This window comes from Ovis aries, chromosome 1, assembly GCF_016772045.2.
Source record: "Ovis aries strain OAR_USU_Benz2616 breed Rambouillet chromosome 1, ARS-UI_Ramb_v3.0, whole genome shotgun sequence".
NCBI classification, from domain to species: Eukaryota; Metazoa; Chordata; class Mammalia; order Artiodactyla; family Bovidae; genus Ovis; species Ovis aries.
The window spans coordinates 251,706,914-251,728,484 of record NC_056054.1 but is presented as its reverse complement, the minus strand read 5'-3'; the positions used below and the strand labels follow the sequence as shown (position 1 = coordinate 251,728,484).

General features: G+C 47.7%; 1 protein-coding gene and 1 non-coding gene across 7 annotated transcripts in view; both read right to left on the bottom strand.

The window, feature by feature from the left end:
- Positions 1-7,162: 7,162 nt before the first annotated feature.
- Positions 7,163-21,571, bottom strand: part of DZIP1L (DAZ interacting zinc finger protein 1 like) — a 60,760-nt gene continuing 46,351 nt past the window's right edge. For 3 of the 6 annotated variants that reach the window (XM_060395433.1, XM_042236662.2, XM_042236657.2), the window contains 9 exons: positions 20,893-20,988; positions 18,251-18,384; positions 16,145-16,337; positions 15,355-15,420; positions 15,207-15,239; positions 13,071-13,287; positions 12,467-12,654; positions 11,280-11,419; positions 7,163-9,511 (listed from right to left, as the gene is read on the bottom strand). In XM_060395433.1, the coding sequence (XP_060251416.1) occupies positions 9,350-9,511; positions 11,280-11,419; positions 12,467-12,654; positions 13,071-13,287; positions 15,207-15,239; positions 15,355-15,420; positions 16,145-16,337; positions 18,251-18,384; positions 20,893-20,988 (1,229 nt within the window). In that variant the 3' untranslated portion in view covers positions 7,163-9,349. The remainder of the gene's footprint in view (positions 9,512-11,279; positions 11,420-12,466; positions 12,655-13,070; positions 13,288-15,206; positions 15,240-15,354; positions 15,421-16,144; positions 16,338-18,250; positions 18,385-20,892; positions 20,989-21,571) is intronic. The other 3 variants (XM_027960100.3, XM_027960125.3, XM_027960122.3) reach the window with 2 other exon arrangements.
- On the bottom strand, positions 10,997-11,069 carry TRNAW-CCA (transfer RNA tryptophan (anticodon CCA)). Its single transcript has one exon. It is a non-coding gene; the product is annotated as a tRNA-Trp (tRNA).

Below are 21,571 nucleotides of genomic sequence, written 5' to 3'. Positions count from 1 at the left end.
TGGCAAAGAAAAGACACTTGAATCTTGGGGCTCGGTCCCAAGTTCTCATGGATCTCCTCTATAAGATCTCTGATTACGATCAAAATCATGGAATTAGGACTTCCCTGGTTTTCCACTGGTTAAGACTCTGCACATCCACTGCATGAGTTCAATCCCTGGTTGGGGAACTAAAACCCCACATGTCACACAGCAGGGCCAAATTACAAAAAAAAATAAATAAAAGATAAATAAATAGAGCTCTCCCTCAGGTTAGTTTAGATTGTTGCTAATGGTTAAAAAAAAAAAAAAAGAATCATAGACTTAATGAGCAGAGGGCAGATCTCTACTCCTTTAGACCACCCATTTGATCCATGCCACCGATGGGCTCTGTTAAGTATGAGCACATCTTCATTCCTACAAAGACCTGACACTGACCAGTTATTGCAGAGCCAGCAACAGTTCAGTTTATTACCTCATCCCAGCCCAGGTCCTCCCATTGACCCCCCCTCTGACCTTTATTCTGAGTCCTATCCTTTGGGAATGTTTCTTTCCTTGCCTAGGTTGGTTCTTGTGTCTTGTCATTAGGTATGTCCTCGTGACATACATATGAAGACACTCCTGGCACAGTAATTGACTTGGAATCGGCCCCGTCAGCTTATCAGATGGCAAGTGTCTAATCTCTGCAAAAACAGGTGGTACAAGCATCAGCGACACATCCCCCTCCCTAAAGAACTTAGCAAACGTTAGTGTCTGGCAGCTCTATCTTCTATTATTCTAATGCTGAACCTGCACCATTATGTCCAGCAGGGAGTCGGGTGTGTAAATGTTTGTAACAGCCACAGGCACAAGAACAGACACAGAGTAGGCCGTATGGGTCAGAATGATTCCACATCCTTTCCTCCCACAGAGGATTTGAAGGATCTCAGTGGCTCCCCTCACAAGCTGGCAGGAGATACACACCATCAGGTAGAGAGAAAAGTACAGGATCACACCTCAAGTTTTGTTGACTTTAGAGTCCGCTTTACTTCAATTCCCTATAAACTGAGAATTGATAACAGTGTATAAATTAACTTATAACATGTCATTTCACTTTAGATTTTCTAAAACTGAAACTGGTCTTAATGTGTATCTCAGGTTCCCATCACTATTAGATTCCAGCTATGATATCAAAGCATCTTCTATTTCCTAAATTATAGGTTCAGATTTTAGATAATAAAAAAAATCTTCTTCAGGATGTAGCCATCAACCTATACAAACTTCCAGTCATTGTTATCCCTGCATGCATGTTAGTCGCTCAATCGTGTCCAACTCTTTGTGACCCCATGGACTGTAGCCCACCAGGCTCCTCTGTCCATGGGATTTCCCAGGCAAGAGTACTGGAGTGGGGTGCCATTCCCTTCTCCAGGATATCTTCCTGACCCAGGGATCAAACCCAGGTCTCCCAAATTGCAGATTCTTCACCGTTGGAGTAACCAGGGAAGCCCCCATATGCATGCTGCTGCTGCTGCTAAGTCGCTTCAGTTGTGTCTGACTCTGTGTGACCCCATAGATGGCAGCCCACCAGGCTCCCCATCCCTGGGATTCTCCAGGCAAGAACACTGGAGTGGGTTGCCATTTCCTTCTCCAATGCATGAAAGTGAAAAGTGAAAGGGAAGCTGCTCAGTCGTGTCCGACTCATAGTGACCCCATGGACTGCAGCCCACCAGGCTCCTCCATCCATGGGATTTTCCAGGCAAGAGTACTGGAGTGGGGTGCTGTTGCCTTTAAGCTTATTGTTGAAGTTACATCAGAAGATACAACTTATTACATTTTTGTTTTTATGTTGAATCACGCAACCATGGAATGGATGGTCCACAGATACAAACTGTGCTTCCCAAGTGTCAGGCTGGGGACCAGAGCTGGTCCATAACCAAGCCTTTGTTTGTTCACCACATCTCAAAGTGAATGAGTGAAATGAGGGATGCATGTCGTTTTAAGGGGCCTATTCTTGGGAAGTTCAGTTTTCTATTCCAAGATTCACTCCATCTCATTCTTCTGGTATTAAAAATCTTCTATAAAATAATGGAGCTAGTGTGTTAATGGTTGCATACTTTCTGTTACAGGCAAAATAAAAGCTGTTAACCTTGAATCACATTTTGTAGATTGAGCCTACAGCACACTGCTGCCCCACACTAACATGGACTATGCTCCCCTCTACAAAGAATCAGCCTGATGGGAAATCTAGAAAGAATTGTGAGATCCAGGAAGAATTGTGAGAAACAGAACACTCTACCTACAAGTATTCAAAAGACACCCAATTAAGGTTCAAGATAGAGCTTTGCTAAGATTTCAAATGAGTTGTAATTAGGATTCATGAAGCTGCATGTTGAGCCATCCATGTTTGTTCACTTATAAGAATCTGATATAATTTCAACTTTGAAAATTAGCCAGTAGTAAAATTCTGAGATGTAAAAATAATTTTGTGTCCTGCAAGATGATGAATTTTAATGTTAAGAACAGTACAATTCTAGTGCCAAAACTGTCGATTAATGGAATAATAAAAAGTCCAAAAACAACTTAAGTAATACAATAATTTACATTTGATAAAGGGGATATTTTTTAAAGTGGGGAAAGAATAAATTGTCAAATAATGTTGATGAGACCCCTGGCTAATTTTTTGAAAAAAAAAAAAAAAAAAAGGTAACATCCTTAACTCACAGCTTATAGCCATCAATCCTCCACACACAAAGTCCAGATATATTAATAGTCAAATTTTAAATTTTGTAATAGAAGTAAAAGAAAAATATATTTGAAACTGTATGAATACTGGAATGAAAAAAAGCCTTTCTAATTCTGCACCAAAGACACACATCAGTTGGATATAAAGGAAAACATCAGTTAGATATATAAGAATTTTAAAAATCTCTCTATGAGAAGGAACCTATAAACAAAAAGACAAAAAGTAGCAATATGACAATGGATTAATATTTTCAATATGTATAGACTTTTAATATAATGTATATGTAATTTTAATATTTTATATATTAGCAATATATATATAAGCTATATGAAGCAAATTAATTAAGATATAATCTCTAAAAATCAAAAGTATAATGAAGAAACAAACCAAAGTATATAGCCATTCAGTAGCATAACCACAGAGAGAAACTATTGGATGTGATTTTAAAACATAGTAATTTAACTGCACATCCCCAGTGAGATATACCCTAAGGACCCCAAAACTCCAAAATGTAACAGCAATAAATGTTAAACTGTTTCCAATTATCACATTGTGGACAATAAAGTTGGTGTTGCTATTCTGAGACTGAGATTGTGCTGTTGGGAGCCAAGACACTTGAGAGTGGAAGAAAAAAGATACAAACAGATATTAGATCAATGAAATAAAGCAAAAATCCCGTAGTCATAAATTTGAATGGGAAATATCAGTATGAACTTATCTTTTCTTACTTATTTCCTGTCTCTGTCCACTGAAAGGGCTTAGAAGTAATGAGAAGACCAACAGTAATCAGTACCCCTTGCACCCAGATTGTGTCTGTAAATACCATTTTCCTCTAAAAGAAATCAGGATTCACCCAGAGAAATTACTAATTTCACATCTGAGGCAGGAAATGTATGTTATGAGCCTGGATCACCTCATAACAGATAGCAAGGAAGCTATCAGATTACTAAGGTCATTCAAAAGGACCCAGGAACCAACTTGAAGAGGCACCCATTGGCCAAAGATGGGACAAGTTCAGCAACAATAAGGATAACAACTACAATCAGTTTCAACAAATCAAATATGTTTCAATGTAGGAGTTCGTATGGTACCCATGGAGAATGCTAGGAAACCATCTTATTATTTTGAAAGAGGAAAGAATCAATCTCATAGGGGCCTTACCTATATAAACTATATCTTAAGGCAACCAGGCAGTTCTATTTGGGGAATTCCCCCTTATAGAAGTTTCCCAGCTAGTAAGTGCCAAAGGGATTTTGGAAATCCCTAATCAATAGATTTAGGCAATGATCTTCAATATATCAGCAATGTCATCACCAACACCACAAAAAGAGAGAACCAGGCATTATGTGCCTCCTACCAGAGGTGCATAGTGCTACATAAGAAGTTCTTGTCAAAAAAGAATAAAAAAATCATAAATGTTGAAACTGATCATGTATTCAGTCCTTGTTAGTCACTCAGTCATGCCCGACTCTTTGCAACCCCATGGACTGCAGCCTACCAGGCTCCTCTGTCCATGGAATTCTCCAGGCAAGGATACTGGAATGGTTTGCCATTTCCTTCTCCCGGGGATCTTCCTGACACAGGGATCAACCCAGGTCTCCTGAACTGCCTGCAGATTCTTTACTGACTGAGCTACCAGGGAGGCCTGATCATGTATTTAGATCTAACTACAAATTTACAGATAGTTCAGGGGAAAGAGGAATGCATTAGACACCATCATAGCAACGTAGTCAGCAAAATCCAGACCAGGGGAATTCTTCTAGGCAAATAACTGAGTTTCTTTAGCAACAAAAACAAAGTAATAATAAAGATTGTGAGGAAGAAAATGTGGGAGGGAGGGAAGGAAGGGGAAAGCAGAGAAGAAATCTATGGATTAAAAGAGTCTTAAATATATAGGAAAAGAGAGGACCCATGAGCACAGTAGATATTAGATGATGTTTAGAAGGTAACACTGATTTTTTTTTAGTGGTGGTAGTATAGTGGTTATTTTGGAAATAAAGTACATATGGAAGATACACATGAAGTATTTGTAAATATAATAACATGACTATTTGGGGGAGGTTGCTAAGAGGTTTACAGGAAATAAGAGTCATCACATATTGATAATTATTAAAGCTAAGTGATGAGAACATCAAGGTCATTATACATTCTCTGTATTTTTATATATGCTGGAAATTTTCCATAATAAACAGCTAAAGAAAAAAGCAAGTAGGAAAATTGCATCAACTGACCAAAAGAGCACTAAGAATACAATCAGGCAATTAATGAAAGAAGAAATAGAAATAAGCAATAGGAAAATGTAAAAAAAAATCCTGCCTTAGGAGAAAAATTAAAAATGTAAGTTTTTTCAAAGATGAGGTTTCATTTTTTACATATCACGTTGTCCAAGCATTTAAAGATGAATGATACCCCCTGGTGGCAAAGGAATGCTAAAAGGAGCATCTCAAACATTAGACTCAAGTGGCTCAGGTTTTCTGGAGAGCATTTATGTAACAAAAATTTCCAAAAATACACGGTGAGGAGCCAGGGCTCCAGGGCTTGCCAGCCCCATTGGATCCCAGTCATACCTCTTACTGGAGACAGGATTCAAGGCAAGTTTCTTAACTGCTCTGTGTCTCAGCCCCTGGTCCCAAAATGACTGTAAGAGCATCACCACCTCAAAGAATTGCTGTGAAGTTCAGTGAATATTCCTAAGAAGCGTGGACCAGTGCCTGGCATACAGTGCTGGCTTTCATTACCATGTTGGTTCAGCAACCTCACTTCTAAGTGCTTATCCTAAGGAAATCTTAATTAAGCACACAAAGATGTATATACATATTTGTTTATCATTCCATGATTAATCAAAGGCCCAAAGTAGAAATGCCTGGTTAAATAAATTTTTGTAATCTTTTCCATGTGATACTATGTGGTCATTAAATATAATTAAGTTGATACATATGTACTGATGTAAGGACATTTATAATCTATTTTCAAGGAAAATCAAGTTAGAGAAGAATAAATATAGTTGAACTGTAGAAAGGAGACAGACATATTTTTTTAATCAGTGCTTGCATATCTAGCAGTTGACGCTGGAATCGGGGGTTATTCAAATTCATTTTTCTTTTGGATCATCTGTGTTTTCTAATTTTTCTACATCAATCTTACTGTTTGGATAATTTTAAATAATTTAATAGATTACATATTATGATGGTTAATTTTATGTGTCAACTTGACTGGGCAGAGGAATGCTCAGATAGCTGGGAAAACTTTATTTCTGGGTATCTTTTAGGGTGCCTCTGAAAGAGATTAGCATTTGAATCAGTAGACAGAATAAAGAAAATCACTCTCACCAGCCTGGGTGGACATCATGCAGTCCACCAAGGGCCCAGATTGAACGGAAAGGGAGGAAAAAGAAGGAAGCATGACTCAGCTCTCTTTTCTTGAGTGGGATGTCCATCTTCTGCCCTTGGGCATTCCAGCTCCTTGTTCTCGGCCCTTCACACTCCAGGACCAACACCAGGGGCTCTCCTGGTTCTCCACCCTGCATACAGCAGGTCAGGGGACTTTCTGGCCTCCATACTGTATGAGCCAATTCCTATAATAAAATCTTTTCTGTAGCTAAACCTACATCTGTATCTATATCCTATAGCTTCTGTTTCTCTGGAAAAGTGAAAGTTGCTCAGTCATCCATGGAATTCTCCAGGCCAGAATACTGAAGTGGGTAGCCCTTCCCTTCTCCAGGGGATCTTCCCAACCCAGGGATCGAACCTAGGTCTGCTGCACTGCAGGCAGATTCTTTACCAGCTGAGCCACAAGGGAAGCCCGAGAACCCTGATTAATACACATGTTCCAAACTTCTTATAAATCTTGCCCCCCAATTTTTCAATGTATTTGAAAGTGGGAAGGGGTAAACACCATTTGCTCAGTTGCTAAGTCATGTCCAACTCTGTGACCCTATGGACAGAAGTACACCAGGCTTCCCTATCCTTCACTATCTCCCTGAGGTTACTCAAATTCATATCCATTGAATGGGTAATGCCATCCAACCATCTCATCCTCTATAGCCCCCTTCTCCTCCTACCCTCAATTTTCCCAGCATCAGGGTCTTTTCCGATGAGTTGGCTCTTTGCATCAGGTGACCAAAGTATTAGAGCTTCGGTTTCAACATCAGTCCTTCCAATGAATATTCAGGGTTGATTTCCTTTAGGATTGGCTGGTTTGATCTCCTTGCAGTCCAAGAGACTCTCAGGAGTCTTCTCTAGCACCACGGTTCAAAAGCATCAATTCTTCGGAGCTTGGCAAATGAAAAACTAATACATTAGTTTCCAAAGTAGAAAAACAGATTCAGAAACATGGAATTTAATGATGAACATTCAGGACTAGAGTAATTCTTCACGGATGATTATCACCAGTGTGTGTGAAAACACATGGGCTTTCATGTCTATTTCACTTGGGTCATCCTGAAAGCAGAGTCTGAGGCAAAGATTTGGGTACAAGTGAATTTATTTCAGAGGTACTCCCAAGAAGCAAATGTGAGTGAGAAAAGGGAAACCAGAAGGAGAAAGGCCAATAAAGGATGCATTAACAAGTTGTAATGTTCAAGGCAACTGGGATTCACCTATCCTGGGGACTTTGAAAATCTGTAGAATAAACCTCTGAATTGTCAAACCAAAGCGCAGGAAGCCGGAGCAATTATTCACCAACTCCCACTCCATCTCGAGTGCAGGCTGCCCTGGTAGAGTCAGCTCTCTGCCACTTCCAGGCTACACATGCACGTAGCCCATGCAGCCTCCCACATCAGAAACAACCCTGGGGACAAGCAGGAGAGACCCCAGCATGCACTGTGATGTGGGGAGCTGGCATCCATAGTGCACTCAGAGCTACAGGAAACCAGGAGGTGGCAAGGGACCCCACAAGCATCTTTTTTTTTTTTTATCCTCCCTCGCCCAAAACCTGTGAATAGAAAAGCATGACTTTGTTGGCAGAATCCTGAGAGAGGGATGAACCTCATTACCACTCCCAACTCACTGCCCCTTCCCCTCCTCACCGAGTCACTGGGATAATCCATACATATTCTCAGTTGGTCAAAGGTATAAGATCCACACAGTGAATTTACTCCCCAGCAGCTAAGGTGGGCTGACCCCAGGTCCCATATAAGGCCCTTCATAAACTGTGCCCTGGCCTCACTGAACAGCTTGGTACCGTGATACCCCCAAGCCTCCCCACCACCAGATCCCTTTATCCTCGGCAATGCCTTTCCTCCTCACTTCCCCTAGTTCTTCCCGCTAGAACCTCAGGCCTTACCACCCAAAGGTCCAAAGAAGCCCGGACGAAGAGCTACGGAGAGACCCGAGGTAGTGGGGAAAGACAGATGAAGCCAGATTGACCATGAGCTGAGCTGATAAGAATTGAAGCTGGGCGTCAGGGACATGGGCTCATCACTCTGCTCCCTCTACTCATGAGGCCTGGAGTGAACAGCGGGGCTTCCCTTTAGGGAAAACTATGGCTGGTCTACCAGTTCTCACTCTCCTGGGCACCGCAGCCCATGGCCAAGCAGGCTGGGGCGCCTGGCTCTGGCCATCCTGCCCAGTGGGACTCCCTGGTGGGCTGGGCCTGCTCTGGACCCCACCGCCTGGGTGGGGCTGTCAGCTGCACGGTGGTCTGGCCTCCCCTTGCCCACTCCTGCTCTTCTCCTCTCATGGAGGTCAGACCCACACTGCACTTGAGCACTTGCCCGGATCCAGCTTCTTCTGCCTTCACCTTTCACAGAAGTGACTCCCCACCAAACCCACTGCACCACCACCACCATCTTGGCAACTTCACCCCAAAGTCCTAAACTGACAGCTGGGGTACAGATGGCTCTGGCCCCCACCCAGTCTCTGCTGATGCTCCAAAAACAAAGAAGAAATACCAGAGAGTGATAAACATGCTGTATTTAAGGGTTTACATATAATAAATTAATGCTCTTCATATTAAAAAAAAATACTATAGATATGTATATAACCTAATTTTAGAAATATTATCAAAACTTAATTTGTGGTCCCTTGGGGATATGAGGCCCCAGCCAGGTGGCCCGCCTTCCCTCTCACCCGTGAGCAGGTCCTGAGGACATCAGCTCTGGGCAGCACTCCCGATTCACACCCAGCTGCACTGAGAGGCTCTGTCTGTACTCCCAGAACGTCCCAATCTCTATTACGACCCCGTACTTTTCATCTCCTCCCCATCTCTGCCTACACCCCGGCTCAGCAGTAAGAGGCCAGACGACCTCAGTAAGTGACTTTGGGTCAATTATTGAATGGCTGACTCAGGCGTACATCCCCCAAAGGACCCCATAAAAGACCCAGCTCTACAAGGTTTACAAAACGCTGCAGAGTAGAGACCAAGTGTCTCCTTTCAGTCTGGAGCGAGCATGGAGGTAGATGAAGGATGCTCTTTCAAGGTCCTGTTACAACACTTTCTCAGCCCTGGGACCCATGGGACACTGCCAGGGCTCTCATGGGGGAATGGGAGAAATCATATCTGTCTTCTACTCTGCTTCTGTCCAAGGAGAAGACCTCTTGGCTCCTGAGGAAGACAAGAGGCCCAGCGGCCCCATCGTTGGGGGGTTCTGGGCCAGCCCCACACAGCTGGGCAACAAGGCTGGTCCTTTGGCTCCCAGAATCAGAAGCAGGCTCACCAGCCAGGGACCCTGGGTTGACTGGGGCTCCAAGAGCTGGCACCAAACTTCTCCGGGAGCTTTGAGCGAGACAAGGGCTTTGGTTTCTCTCTCTGGTTTAGGTCCTGTGGGAGATCTTCCAAGGAAGAGATCTCCAAGTCACTCTCATCCTCAGAAAGCTGCAGGGAGAACAGGGGAGAAGAAAATGCATCTGACCAGGGAGGACGGATATGCGGAGAAAATGCAGATCTGGAAGGAAGCAGGAGGGGCCACTCCTCTCATCTTCTGGTGTCCACGTCTTTGAGAACCTGCTTCAGAGACCTGGGGTCACAGCCATTGCAAAACACCCCTGAAATTCCACCGGCCATACTGAGGCCAGCCCCAAGGCCTGTAGAAGATCAGGTTGCGCTTGTCGAAATTTAAACTTTGTCCAGATTTTTGAACTGCCCACAGTGACGAAGTCCAGGGACTTAACTTCTCCAAACTCCTGAGCTGACTCACCAGAGCCTAATGCATCCACCGCACCTGCCACAGACCGCTGGTCCAGGGCTGGGAGACACTCTGACCAAAGGTGCATGAGGGGAACTCCAAGTGCAGGAATCCTTCAGCCTGGAAAAGGTCTGAGCTGGGCCAACAGGGGAGCCCAGCGTGGGCCAAACTCCCAGGCTGTCCCCGAACCAGAATCATGGTCACCCCACCCCCACCAGAGCTCTCAGTGCCCAGAGCATTTGCCATGGAACGTAAGGAACCAATCAGAAATTTCCAGGGCCCCAGGTGGCAAGCAGGCTCTGGACAGTGCCTCAACCTGCATAGCGCGGTCGGTGCTCTCTCACAACTGAGGATGAATTCTTTTTGAATACATTTTGAATCATTTAGACTCATTACTCATAAACACACATGAGCTACATAATAAACCGAACATATTACATAGCACAGGGTGGGTGTCGGGGTTGCCAGGGGAGGTGTATGCTAGGAAAAACCGAAAAATGATTGCCCATTATTTCTGAATTTTAGAGCAATAACATAGGTCATCCTAGGATGCATCTTTCTGATTGAAAAAGGAGGGTAAAGTTACAAGAGCTTGAAATGTTTCTGCCTAAGAAAACACAACAGGAATACAGAAGTGGTTCCCTTACAGGGAGAGGGGAGGTGGCAAGGACATCCTAGCAGGAATTGTCCGGGAGGCTGAGCATCTGAGCGATAAATCTGATGGCAGCTGGAGCTGGAGAGAGGCAAGGCCATTAAGACATTCTTAGTGATGAGGAATGGCCTTGGATATTTGGAACAAAGGTGCCTAATATCCCCACTGTGTATTGTGGAGCAGTCTGCTCTGCACACAGTCCTGCACTGGGGTTCTCGGGGAGTGAAGAAAGGGGAGAGCTTGGCTGTGGGATGAGCTGGATGGAGCCCGAATAGAGCAGCTACTGCTGGAAGCCAGGCACAGAGCCAGGTCCAGGCCCCATCAGAGCCAGAAGTGGGGGCATGCGTGGCTGGGAGAAACAACCCACCGAGTGGTTGTTCATGTAATGAAGGTGAAGGTGAAGTCGCTCAGTCATGTCCGACTCTTTGCGACCCTGTGGACTGTAACCTACTAGGCTTCTCCGTCCATGGGATTCTCCAGGCAAGAATACTGGAGTGGATTGTCATTTCCTTCTCCAGGGGATCTTCCCGACCCAGGGATCGAACCCGGGTCTCCTGCATTGGAGGCAGACGCTTTCACCTCTGAGCCACCAGGAACCACAAGGCTTTTCGATGTTAACAAGGGACACAAACAACAAGCACTGGAGAGTGGGCATCCCACCACTCCTGCAGGGGCAGAGGAGACGAGGGGCGTGAGGTCAACTGTAGTGTCGCACACGGGCCCTCCCTCAGGCCCCGCCCAGGGCCCCAAACTCGAGCCAGCTCTGTAAGAGACTGCAGGGGCGCCTCTTAGGTCCTACAGCCTACCTGGGGCTTTCCTCCTGGCACAGCAGCTCTCTGTGGCCCGGCACTGGGCACTGAGAACAGACTGACCCCTCCAGCAGGCTTCTTGGCTGGAGCCTCCAACTGCTTCTCGAGGTTTCTGACCATCGATTGCACCAGCGTTCCTGGAAGGCAACCAGGGGAGAAGACCAGCGTATGAATGCATCATCCCCATGGGTCAAGTCCCAGCTCCAGTGTGGATAAAGGGAGCATGGAGAAGAGTCCGAAGGGAAAAAAGAAAGACAAAAGCAGTAGAAGAAAGGCAAGGAGAGAGAGGCTCAGGCCAGCATGGGTGGGGAAAAGAGGCTTGGAACATCCAGAAATGTGCTATGTCCTGCAGGGCACGGCTGGGCACAGAAGCTGAGCAAGCTGCCCTTTCCTCTCAGCAGGCGAAACTGCTGCTCGGTCGGTACATGAACAGCAAGATCAATGTGTAGGTTTTCCTCCAACATCTTCACAGAGAAATGAAGAAATATCATCGATATAAATTTGCACAGGGCAGACCCACTTTCTGTGAACTCCTAGCAGGAAGGCGGCTAAGCAGTGACTACATTATCAGTGTGAGAAAGCAAGGTGGATGTTCAGACCTCAGGACTGGCCAGGAAGCAGGGAGCCAGCCATGGCCTTCCAGGACACAAGTGTCTGGGGGCCTGAGCAGAGGTCGAGCGATGATGACCCTTGGCTCACTGATTGATTAAAAGCCAGTTAGTTAAGGGTCTACTATGTTCATACTATACTCCTTGCCCCTCACCACTCATCTTATCCAGATACCTCCCTTTACAACAAAGGAACCAAAGCTCTCCACGCCAGCACACAGGGAGCAAGTGACAGCCCAGAGCGTGGTCAAGGACTCCACACTCCCAGTTCCTAGGTGTCTACACCCTATCATCCACCTGGCAGGTCGTCAGTTCTTCTCCAGAGATCTGGTTCTGGTGGGTTCGATGGGCTGGCAGGCTGGGACCATGCCTCGGACAAGATGAAGTTCCGCAGAATTCATGACACTGTAAGCTTGACAGATGGCACAGAACTGAGCTTACCCCGCAGCTTGTCCACTTACTGCCTTTGGTAAGACAAAACCTAAGCTCTATAGTCTTTAAACTTTGGCTAGAAAATGCAACTGAAGCCAGAAGCTAGAAGCCTCATTAATAGTCTTACCAGAAAACCTTCCTCACCTGAGGAGGCCAGCCCGCCCGAGCCCTTGCCAGGGGCCTGGGCACTCCCCTCCGAGGTCTCGGTGTCAGACCAGTCTGAGTCATCCTGCGGCCGGGGTCCCACCCTTGAAAGAGCTCTCAGGGGCTGCAGGGAAGCACGCGGCCCAGCATCTCTCTCTGAGTCCTCTTCAGAACTGAACGGGGGCGTACTGTCAAGAAGGAGAGGAAATGAGGAGTGCATGAGCTGGAAGGAAGATGGTCAAAGCCACACTTCACCACTTGCAAGCTAGCTGGTTGGCCCAGAGCCAGTCCTGCCCCTGACACCCCTGGGCCCAGACACCAGCCAGGAGTCATCTGGAGAGGGGCAGCCACCCTCTGTTAGAAGATGAAGACCCAGCCCCTCCAGGGTGGCAACTGGGACTTGGGGATGAGTCAGTAAGAGGAGGGGAGGTTTGCCCTGGCCAGGAGCAAGGGACTCCAGTCTCTTCATGGGTTGAACCCCACCTGAGGCCCCTCCTGTTCACTTCTTTCTCTGCCCCTCACCTGTCTGCGAAAGCTGGTGGGAGGCCCAGGACAGGGTGGGAGCCACACCACGGGCCCTGCGAGAATGCAGAGCCCAGCTCACCTCAGCCCAGGCCCTGGGGAAGAAGGGGTGCCAGAGGGCCCAGGTGCTCTGGAGCGAGGAGTAGGGGTGGGCCCCGGGGCCAGGCCCAGGCTATGGCTGCTGCGGCTCTGGAAACTTGTCACAGCGGGCTCTGCAGGCTTGGATGGCTGTGCCACATGCAGGGTCCTGGCCTTTGGCTGGACCTCTTTGGTGACCAGTGGGCTCTGCTGGCTTTTGACTGGAAACACAAATAAGAATGTGTTTCAGGGCATATCCATCTGGACCCTCAAGCCCGAGAGGAGGCAGAAAGAGGCTCCAACACACTGGAAAAGAACAAGTCACTCTGTGCAGTGTACTGCTATAACCACAGCAGATTTAATTATTTCCCCCACCCCAAGTATCCCACAGCCAGCCAAGCCTGGAGCTGGGACCCACGGTTTCATCAAAGACCAGGAGAGCGGCTGGTATTCCGGGGTCATGTCATCATTCCAGGAGAACTAGGGGAGGCAGCAAGCCTAAGGAGGGCCAGCATGTCTGCAGCTCACCCCGGACACAATCCTGGAAACTGGCCCTGCCAAGGCCACCTACCCTGTCTACCCAACTCCAGCAGCTGCTGCTGGAGTTCAGGCAGCCTTGCAGGAAGGCCCTGAAGCCACCAGGGGGCACTGTAGGACCACCTGGGCCGTCAAGATCCACACACCTCCTCCCAGAAAGGGGCCTGTTGCTGGAGTGTTTAAGGCAGAAAATCAGACACAGCCCCTCCCTCTTCCCAATTACCAGGAGGGCCAAGCGTTGGGCCGGGCTGTGGTGAGGGCGGGGGGCGGGGCTGTGCGGCAGGACCCACGATTTTTAGGGAGGCAAAGTAAGTACTGTTTCATGAAACTCGAAAGCATGGACTGACCCACAGCATAAAATGCATTTCTTACTGTAGTTCAAAGTTAAAGGTGTTTGAAATGCACTACTCTCGGAGGATGCATTTACACAGAAGTGGGCCTTCTAGGAAAGAGTAAACTAAAGGTAACTTGCTAAAGTAAACTTGCTGAGGGAAAATAATAATAGCTACAGTTACAGTGCACAGAGCAAGCTAAGCACTTTACGTCCAACATCCATTTAGCCCCAGACAGGCTTCCAGAGCTTCAGGAACTTGCTCAAGACCCAGGATTCCATGGGAGTCCGTGGCAGATGCAAAGCCAGGTGGTCAGTCACCCCAAATCTCGGGCCTTTGCCACTGCCTGGACTACATCCCCCAGCTTTGCCCCCAGACAAAAGCAGCACGGTCTGAGCAGAGATGGGAGGTGCACATTTGTACAACACTCCTGGGGACTACAAAGAGAGCACGTGGGGGTGCAGAGCCTAAGAAATGTCGAGAGAACAGAGCTCATCCCATAGGTCAGTAACGGGCTCTGAGAAGGGACGGGCCCCCAGGGAAGGGGAGAGAGACAGCGGGGGGCAGGGATGTTCCCACCCCAGGTTCCGGGACCACAGGCACAAGCGCCGGGACAGGGGGTGGCACCACAAGAGCAAGAAGCCTTTCTCTTCTCTTTGAAACCAGGACTCAGAGGGGCTTCCATCCACCCCGCCAGCCCCCAGCCCCAGAGCCTGTCCCCTCTCCTCTGAGCTGCCCCGGCCTGTGTTGGCCCCATCACATCACCTAGTTCTGGCTGGTTTCCAGCTGAGGGTCAGGCCCTGGCCCAGATCAACTTCAGTAAAGGGAAAAGTGAAAGTCTCTCAGTCCTGTCTGACTCTTTGTGGCCCCTTGGACTGTAGCCCACCAGGCTCCTCTGTCCATGGAATTCTCCAGGCAAGAATCCTGGAGTGGGTAGCCTAACCTTTCTCCAGGGGACCTTCCTGACTCAGGAATCAAACCGGGGTAAATACTGCACCTCAGTAAATACTGCCCGAAATTAAACAAATTAGGAATGAAGGGCAGAGGGCTTTGTGACAAATTTCCTTCGGTCTGAGATTTCTTTCTGTGAGACTGAAAACTATCCTTTCCTTAGAGATTTTAAGGTCAGGTGTTTAAACCAAATAGAACAGTTACCCGGACCATTGACACAATTTTTACCATATTCTCATACCAACTGTCCTGTCTCCTATGTAACCTTTTTATAGAAAATGATACCACTTTTAAACATAAAATTCCCACTTTATACTTACCTAAGTAGTCATTTCCATGAGCTTTCAGGGTTGCTATGTTAGTAATATTTTTCCAATGTACATGAAGAAAAATAAAGATTAAATCTTAAAATTATTGATTCATGTACCAAATAACTAAAATATAGATAACTAAAATCATCTTGCATACCTCCCAGAGATATGTGGACCACACTTTGGAAACTTCCTTTGCACAAAGAGCTCAGGTTGGGTCTGCCTGGACATGAGGAGATAATAAAAGTGACCCTCCTCTGACCACATACACCCATGACTGCAAGGAGCTAGGGCATCGCCCTGCATGAGGATCTGGGACCCCTATAGAGATGGGGGCTCCTGGTGCAAAGACAATTCCCTTGCTCCCTAAGTTCCTTGAGGACAGAGACCAGAGGGTCCTCGCCCACATACTTCAGTCTTCCACAGGAACAACAGGGCCTTTCCTTGTCACAGCCCCCAGGGACAAAGCAGCTGGCTCGCCCAGGGAAGGAGTCTGAGCTCTGAGGATGTGTCCACCTACTGAACTGGCCCAGCCTCCCACGCCCTCCCACTGCTCTAGGGCAGAATATTCCATTTGTTTGATCCTTGCTTCCATATGCAGCCCCAGTGCTGGCAACACTCAGTTGGAGCCAAGTTCAGCCTGTGGTCCAAACAAGCAAAACAGTGCAGAACTGAGCTGCTGAGGAGGCCTTATGTCTGAGCAGGGACAATGGCCCTGGTTCTCCTCTGCTTCCCTGAGGGACCCAGGTGACCACCCCACCCCTAGACCCTGTTTTTCCAACAGAGGTCTTTTGGACTCAGCCATCTGCAAGAGCCCTATTGTCTGGCCCTTCTGAGCAACGAGCAACACCTCGATGAGGACAGAGATTATATCCCTCCTCTGCAAATGCAAACAAGCCTGGACCCTACCAGCTCCCAGTCCCAAGCAGGCCCTCTTGCCAGCTCACCTGGCACCTCGCCCTCTGGCTGGGACATCGGGGCCCTGTCCTTCTGTCTGTCCTTCACTCTGCTGGTGGCTTCCTTAATGAGCTTCTCTCTCAGGCTCAGGAACTCAGAAAACCTCCTGGCCTTCTGCTCCCGCTGGGCTCGCAGGATGGATTCCAGGTGTCTGAGGGTCTGAGCGGGAATTCCCTTGGCATCCTGGAAGACACAAAGGTCCCCTTCAAAGATGGGCTCCCCTCCTCCTTCCCTTGGCCTCTCACACCTGCTGCTGGCCTGCGAGTCGCTGGGATCCGGGCTGGTGGCTCTGGGAGAGGATGAGCTGAGCATCAGGGCAGGGCGAGCAGGCTGCTGAAAGCGAGGTGGGCTAGGGCTTGGGAGCCCCAGCAAAGCACAAGTAGGATGATGCAGAGGGGCTACGCACGTGCTATCAACATCAAGCATACAGGCTGAGATGGGACACGCCTCTCCACTATCCTTGTGGGAGACCGGGGCTTGCTCCTTTCTGTACTTGCATCATCATTTGGCCTGAAACATTGTCCTCCGTGGCTGACAATGGCTGAAAACATCAACTGCAAAAAATCGAAGCCAGGCACCCTTCCAACACTTAATGGAAGTTTCTTGGGGCTTCTGACATCCACCCTTGAGGAATAATTTAAGATTAGAAGAAATGTTTTAATCAAGTCTGAACATAGGCCAAAGTTAGATTGTGCAGTAGTTGAAAAAAGTCAATGATTAGAGAGCATCTTTGCTAAATTAAGCCTAGGTGTTTGGGGTTTTTTCTTATTTTACTCTATACACACAGTATCCTCAATGATGTGATATTCCAGCTGCCTTAGTAATAAGGTGGGTGTTTTTAATAATGGATTTCGTTGATGCCTTTAATGATAATATGCATTCTCTGGTTGAACAGGAGCATGAGAAAACAATGGTGTTCAAATATTAATTTGTACCAGATAGGGCTTCAGAGCCTGCTCCACCCACAGCCACCTGCTGAGTGGGCATGGCCAAGGGTGCTACTGATGATAGACAGTTCACCCCTCCAAAGGCCAGATTGAGCCAATTAAAGTCCCCTTGTCAGAAAATAGAGACATAGTACTTTGGAGCACATATGGTCCCTTCATCCAGTAGAAGATGGGACATCTTGTTTAATAGTTCCACCAAGACTATCTAATTGTAATTTGTCAAAATCATATCAATATGAAAAGTGAAAGTATTAGTCACTCAGTTGAGTTTTTTGGCAACCCCATGGACTGTAGCCCACCAGGCGGCTCCTCTGTCCATGGAATTCTCCAGGCAAGAATGCTGGAGTGGGTTGCCATTCCCTTCTTCAGGGGAATCTTCCCAGCCCACTGATCAAACCCAGGTCTCCTGCATTGCAGGTGGATTCTTTACCATCTGAGCCACCAGGGAATCCCTTGTCCACTTAATGTCCATCATCAGACCTGGACCTTCAAACTAAGGCACATCCCCTTATTATTCATTCTTATAGTATCCAATACTTCACTTGCAGAGCATTTCACAATGCTAAATCATTACATTTCTGGACAACCATTGTTTAGTATCTGAGTTTCCTACCATCTACAAACTCCATGAAAAAAATTTTCAGTTCTAATTCATCACTGTATTCTCAGCACACGTGTGTGCTAAGTCACACCAGCTATGTCCCTTTGTGACCCCATAAACTGTAGCCCGTCAGGCTCCTCTGTCCACGCAATTCTCCAGGCAAGAATATGGGAGTGGGTTGCCATTTCCTTCTCCAGTTTTCTCAGAACCTAGTACAACAGTTAGCATAAAGGTGCTCAATAAATATTTGTTGAATATGTGAACGACAACAAAGAAAAAGAGATGGAGACACAGAGAAAGCAGCCAGTAAGTGGAGAGCACGGAGAGGTCAGGACACGGGGTGACATCTCAGGAAGCCACTGGAGGAAACAGAAGAGATCACAGTGCCAGCTGTGTGGGTTTACATTCCCGGACACCAAGGGTGCCCCACTGGAACGAATGAGATGAATAAGCCTACACTATAAAGAACAATTGACCCTTTGTTGGTTTAAGAATGCTCTGCGTCCAAATGGTAGGTGCGGCCCTGCCATGGTGGTACCGGAACTCACTCTCTTTATCCCCATGCTTTCCAGCTTTTCCTCCAGGGTGTCCTCCAGGACTGGCCTGAACTGCTTCAGCAAGGTGGGGTTTCGCCTCAGGGCTTCCAGCACCTTCTGCTGTCCACTGTGGGAGTCCTCCAGCTCTGCAGCATAAGACAACCACCAAGGTCAGCCGGGGTGCCCAGCACCTCCGCTCCCAAAGCCCCAGTGCACCCAGCTAGGAATCATGGTCTCCAGCCCATGACCCAGGGCCACCGACCCCACCTGAGTGTCCATCCCCAGGTTGTTCCTCTGGGAATCACGGCAGCAGACCCTCCACCCACCTTTGGGATCCTCATCCCCTGGACCTTCAAGATCTGGCTCAGTCCTGTCCCAGCTTTCGGGGTTCTGACTCCAGACAGCAGCTTGTTCCCCAGGCTCCATTCTTCCTCCCCTCTCTCCCCACCCAAATTTATTGAGTATAATTTACATACAGCACTGTATACATTTAAGATGCACAGCATAATGATTTGATTCACATTCATGATATATGTATACACATATATATCGTGGACAGACAGCTGCCTGCTCCCCTCAAGTCTACTGTCTAAATTAGGTGTTCTCCCTCTAACTATACACAATAGAATTGCTTGGGTTTAAAGTACAGATTCTCTGGCCCCACCTTCCAGAGTCTGATTCCACGGATCTGGAGAAGGGCCCTGGAATCTGCATTTTAACTTGCTCAGATGATTCTGATGGAGGTGAGCCACAGACCACTCCTTAAGAAATACCGACCCAGTGTGCATGAGTGCTAAGTCGCTTCCAGTTCAGTTCAGTTCAGTCCCTCAGTCATGTCCGACTCTTTGCAACCCCATGAATCGCAGCACGCCAGGCCTCCCTGTCCATCACCAACTCCCAGAGTTCACTCAGATTCACTTTAGGCATGACCAACTCTTTGCGACCCCATGGACTGTAGTCCACCAGGCTCCTCTGTCCATGGGATTCTCCAGACAAGAATACTGGAGTGGGTTGCCATGCCCTCCTCCAAGGGATCTTCCCAACCCAGGGATCGAACCTGCATCTCCTGCAACTCCCTGCATTGCAGGCTGATTCTTTACCACTTAGCCACCAGGGAAGACCTGCTGACGCAGAGGGTAATGAAACAGGCAATTAAAATAAAATGTGATTACTGAACTGAACTGACTGCTATAAAGGGGCCGTCCAGGGTGAGTCAGGGAAGACCTCCCAGAAGTGCTCTTCAGGTCTCATGCCAGGGACCATTGTGGTTAGAGATGGACCAGCCTACTGACAAGTAATATGAGTATGCACAGGCCAGCACTGGGGACACAGAAGAAAACCCTCAAGGAGCTCAAAGTCAAGTAGTAATCTTATCCCTTGGTTGCTTATTTGAAACACCTGGACTCCATCCCAAGATAAGTACGTCAGAATCTTGGAGGGTCAGCCCCAGGCCTTAAGATCTAATTGTGAAACTTCCCAGATCTTCTAACAGCAGCCACGCCTGAAGACCAACTGGTCTAGAGCAGCGCTTCTCAAAGTGTGAACCATGGCATGGGAGCCACCTGTCACTTATTAAAAACCCAGATTCTCAGATCCCCACTCCAACCTGTGTGTGTGTTAGTCGCTCAGTCATGTCTGACTCTTTGCGACCCATGGACTATAGCCCACCAGGCTCTTCTGTCCATGGAATTCTCCAAGGAAGTTGCCATTTCCTACTTCAACCTGACTGAATCGAAACTTCAGGAGGTGGAGCCCAGCAATCTGTGCTTTAAGTCCTCCCTCGCCCCCAGGGTCGATTCTCTGCTAAGTCTGCACCGGGCATGAGCCCCAGCGGGGCTGTATACTGAAATCACTGTTGGAGCTCTGGGTACTACTGCTGCCCGAAGCCCTGCCCCACGTGTGGTGATCTAGGCAGCAAGCGGCTGGTCGCTCCTCCAGAGAGTTGCAAGCTGCCCAGGAGATTCTTAGTGTGCGACCAGTGCAGAGAGCTGTGGGACCCACAGAGGTCCTCAAACTTGAGCAAGCACCAGAGTGCCCGGGAGGGCAGGTGCAGACAGAAATGGCTAGGCCCTGCCCCAGAAGCTCTGATTCAGTCTGTGCGGCCTGGGACTGAGAATCTGAAAATCTGCATTTCTAGCCAAGTGCCAGGGGATGCTGCTTCTGCTAGTCTGACACGGGAAGAAGTAGAAAAGCAGGTGAAGAGGAACAGCAGAGTCTGATCAAGGTCTGGGTCCTCCCTGCAACGGGATGGGGTGTGGAGGAGGTGGGGAGGGGTCTCCTTCACTCAGTGACCGCCTCCTAGAACTCTGTGCCCCCGCTGGAGGATTTGCCTCATCCTCACTGTGGACCTTGTGTTACTCAGGGTTATCTGTAACTTATTTTTACTACTATATTCCAAGGTTAAGTGCACTGGGGTGGGATGGTAGCAGAGGACTGATTAAATTTTGGTTCATCTATCCAATGGAGTACTTTGAAGTCCTGAAAAAATAATGAAGCAGCTCTATACAAAGGGATAAGAAATGACCCCCAATACAGTTAAGAAACAATCATAGAAGAATATGTATACTGTGCTCCCGTTTGGAAAAAGGAAAAGAATGCATACATGCACATGCTTGTGTTTGCACCACGTGTCTCTGGAAAGAAACGTGACAAACCATTAACAATGGAATCTCCGGGCGGAGACTGGATGGCCTGGCAGGAGGGAGACCTACTGTGCACGCTTCTGCTTTTTCTGCCAAAAGCATAGAAGACTGCCTCAAAAGTAAAGAAAAACATTACATTAAAAAACAACAAATACCCCATGATGAACTCTCTGGTGACACAAATAAAATCCTTTCCTCAGTGCACCTGTTGGGTCACTCTGGAACGGTCACATCACAGCCGGGCTGGGCGTGCAGGCCTGGTCAGCAGGTCGGCTGTGAGCTCTCTCTGATCTTTTCTGGGAGTTCCTTCTCCCTGACTCACCCAGGAGAGTCTATTTTTTTCACTTCTCCTTTGCATCCCCTGGAAACACTCGGTTGAGAGCTCTGCAAATCGGAGTCAGTCACTGAACAGAGTGAATAAAAGTGGCAGGCTCCCAGGGCTCCGCAGAGGGGACCAAGGAGGATTCCTGCACATCAGGTTGGCCAGTGTGATCTGCCTGCTGCATGCTTGCCACGCAGAAGAAAACTGCAAAGGTCACCTAAGCCCACACAGTGAGGCCGCATCCACTGCTCTGGCTCATACCAGGCAAGAGACGGTGGGGCAGGCACCAGGGACGGGCTACACCGCAGGCGCCGTCACGCCAAATCCTGACTCCACCACCTGCTGCTCTGTGGCTCTGGGCAAGCCACT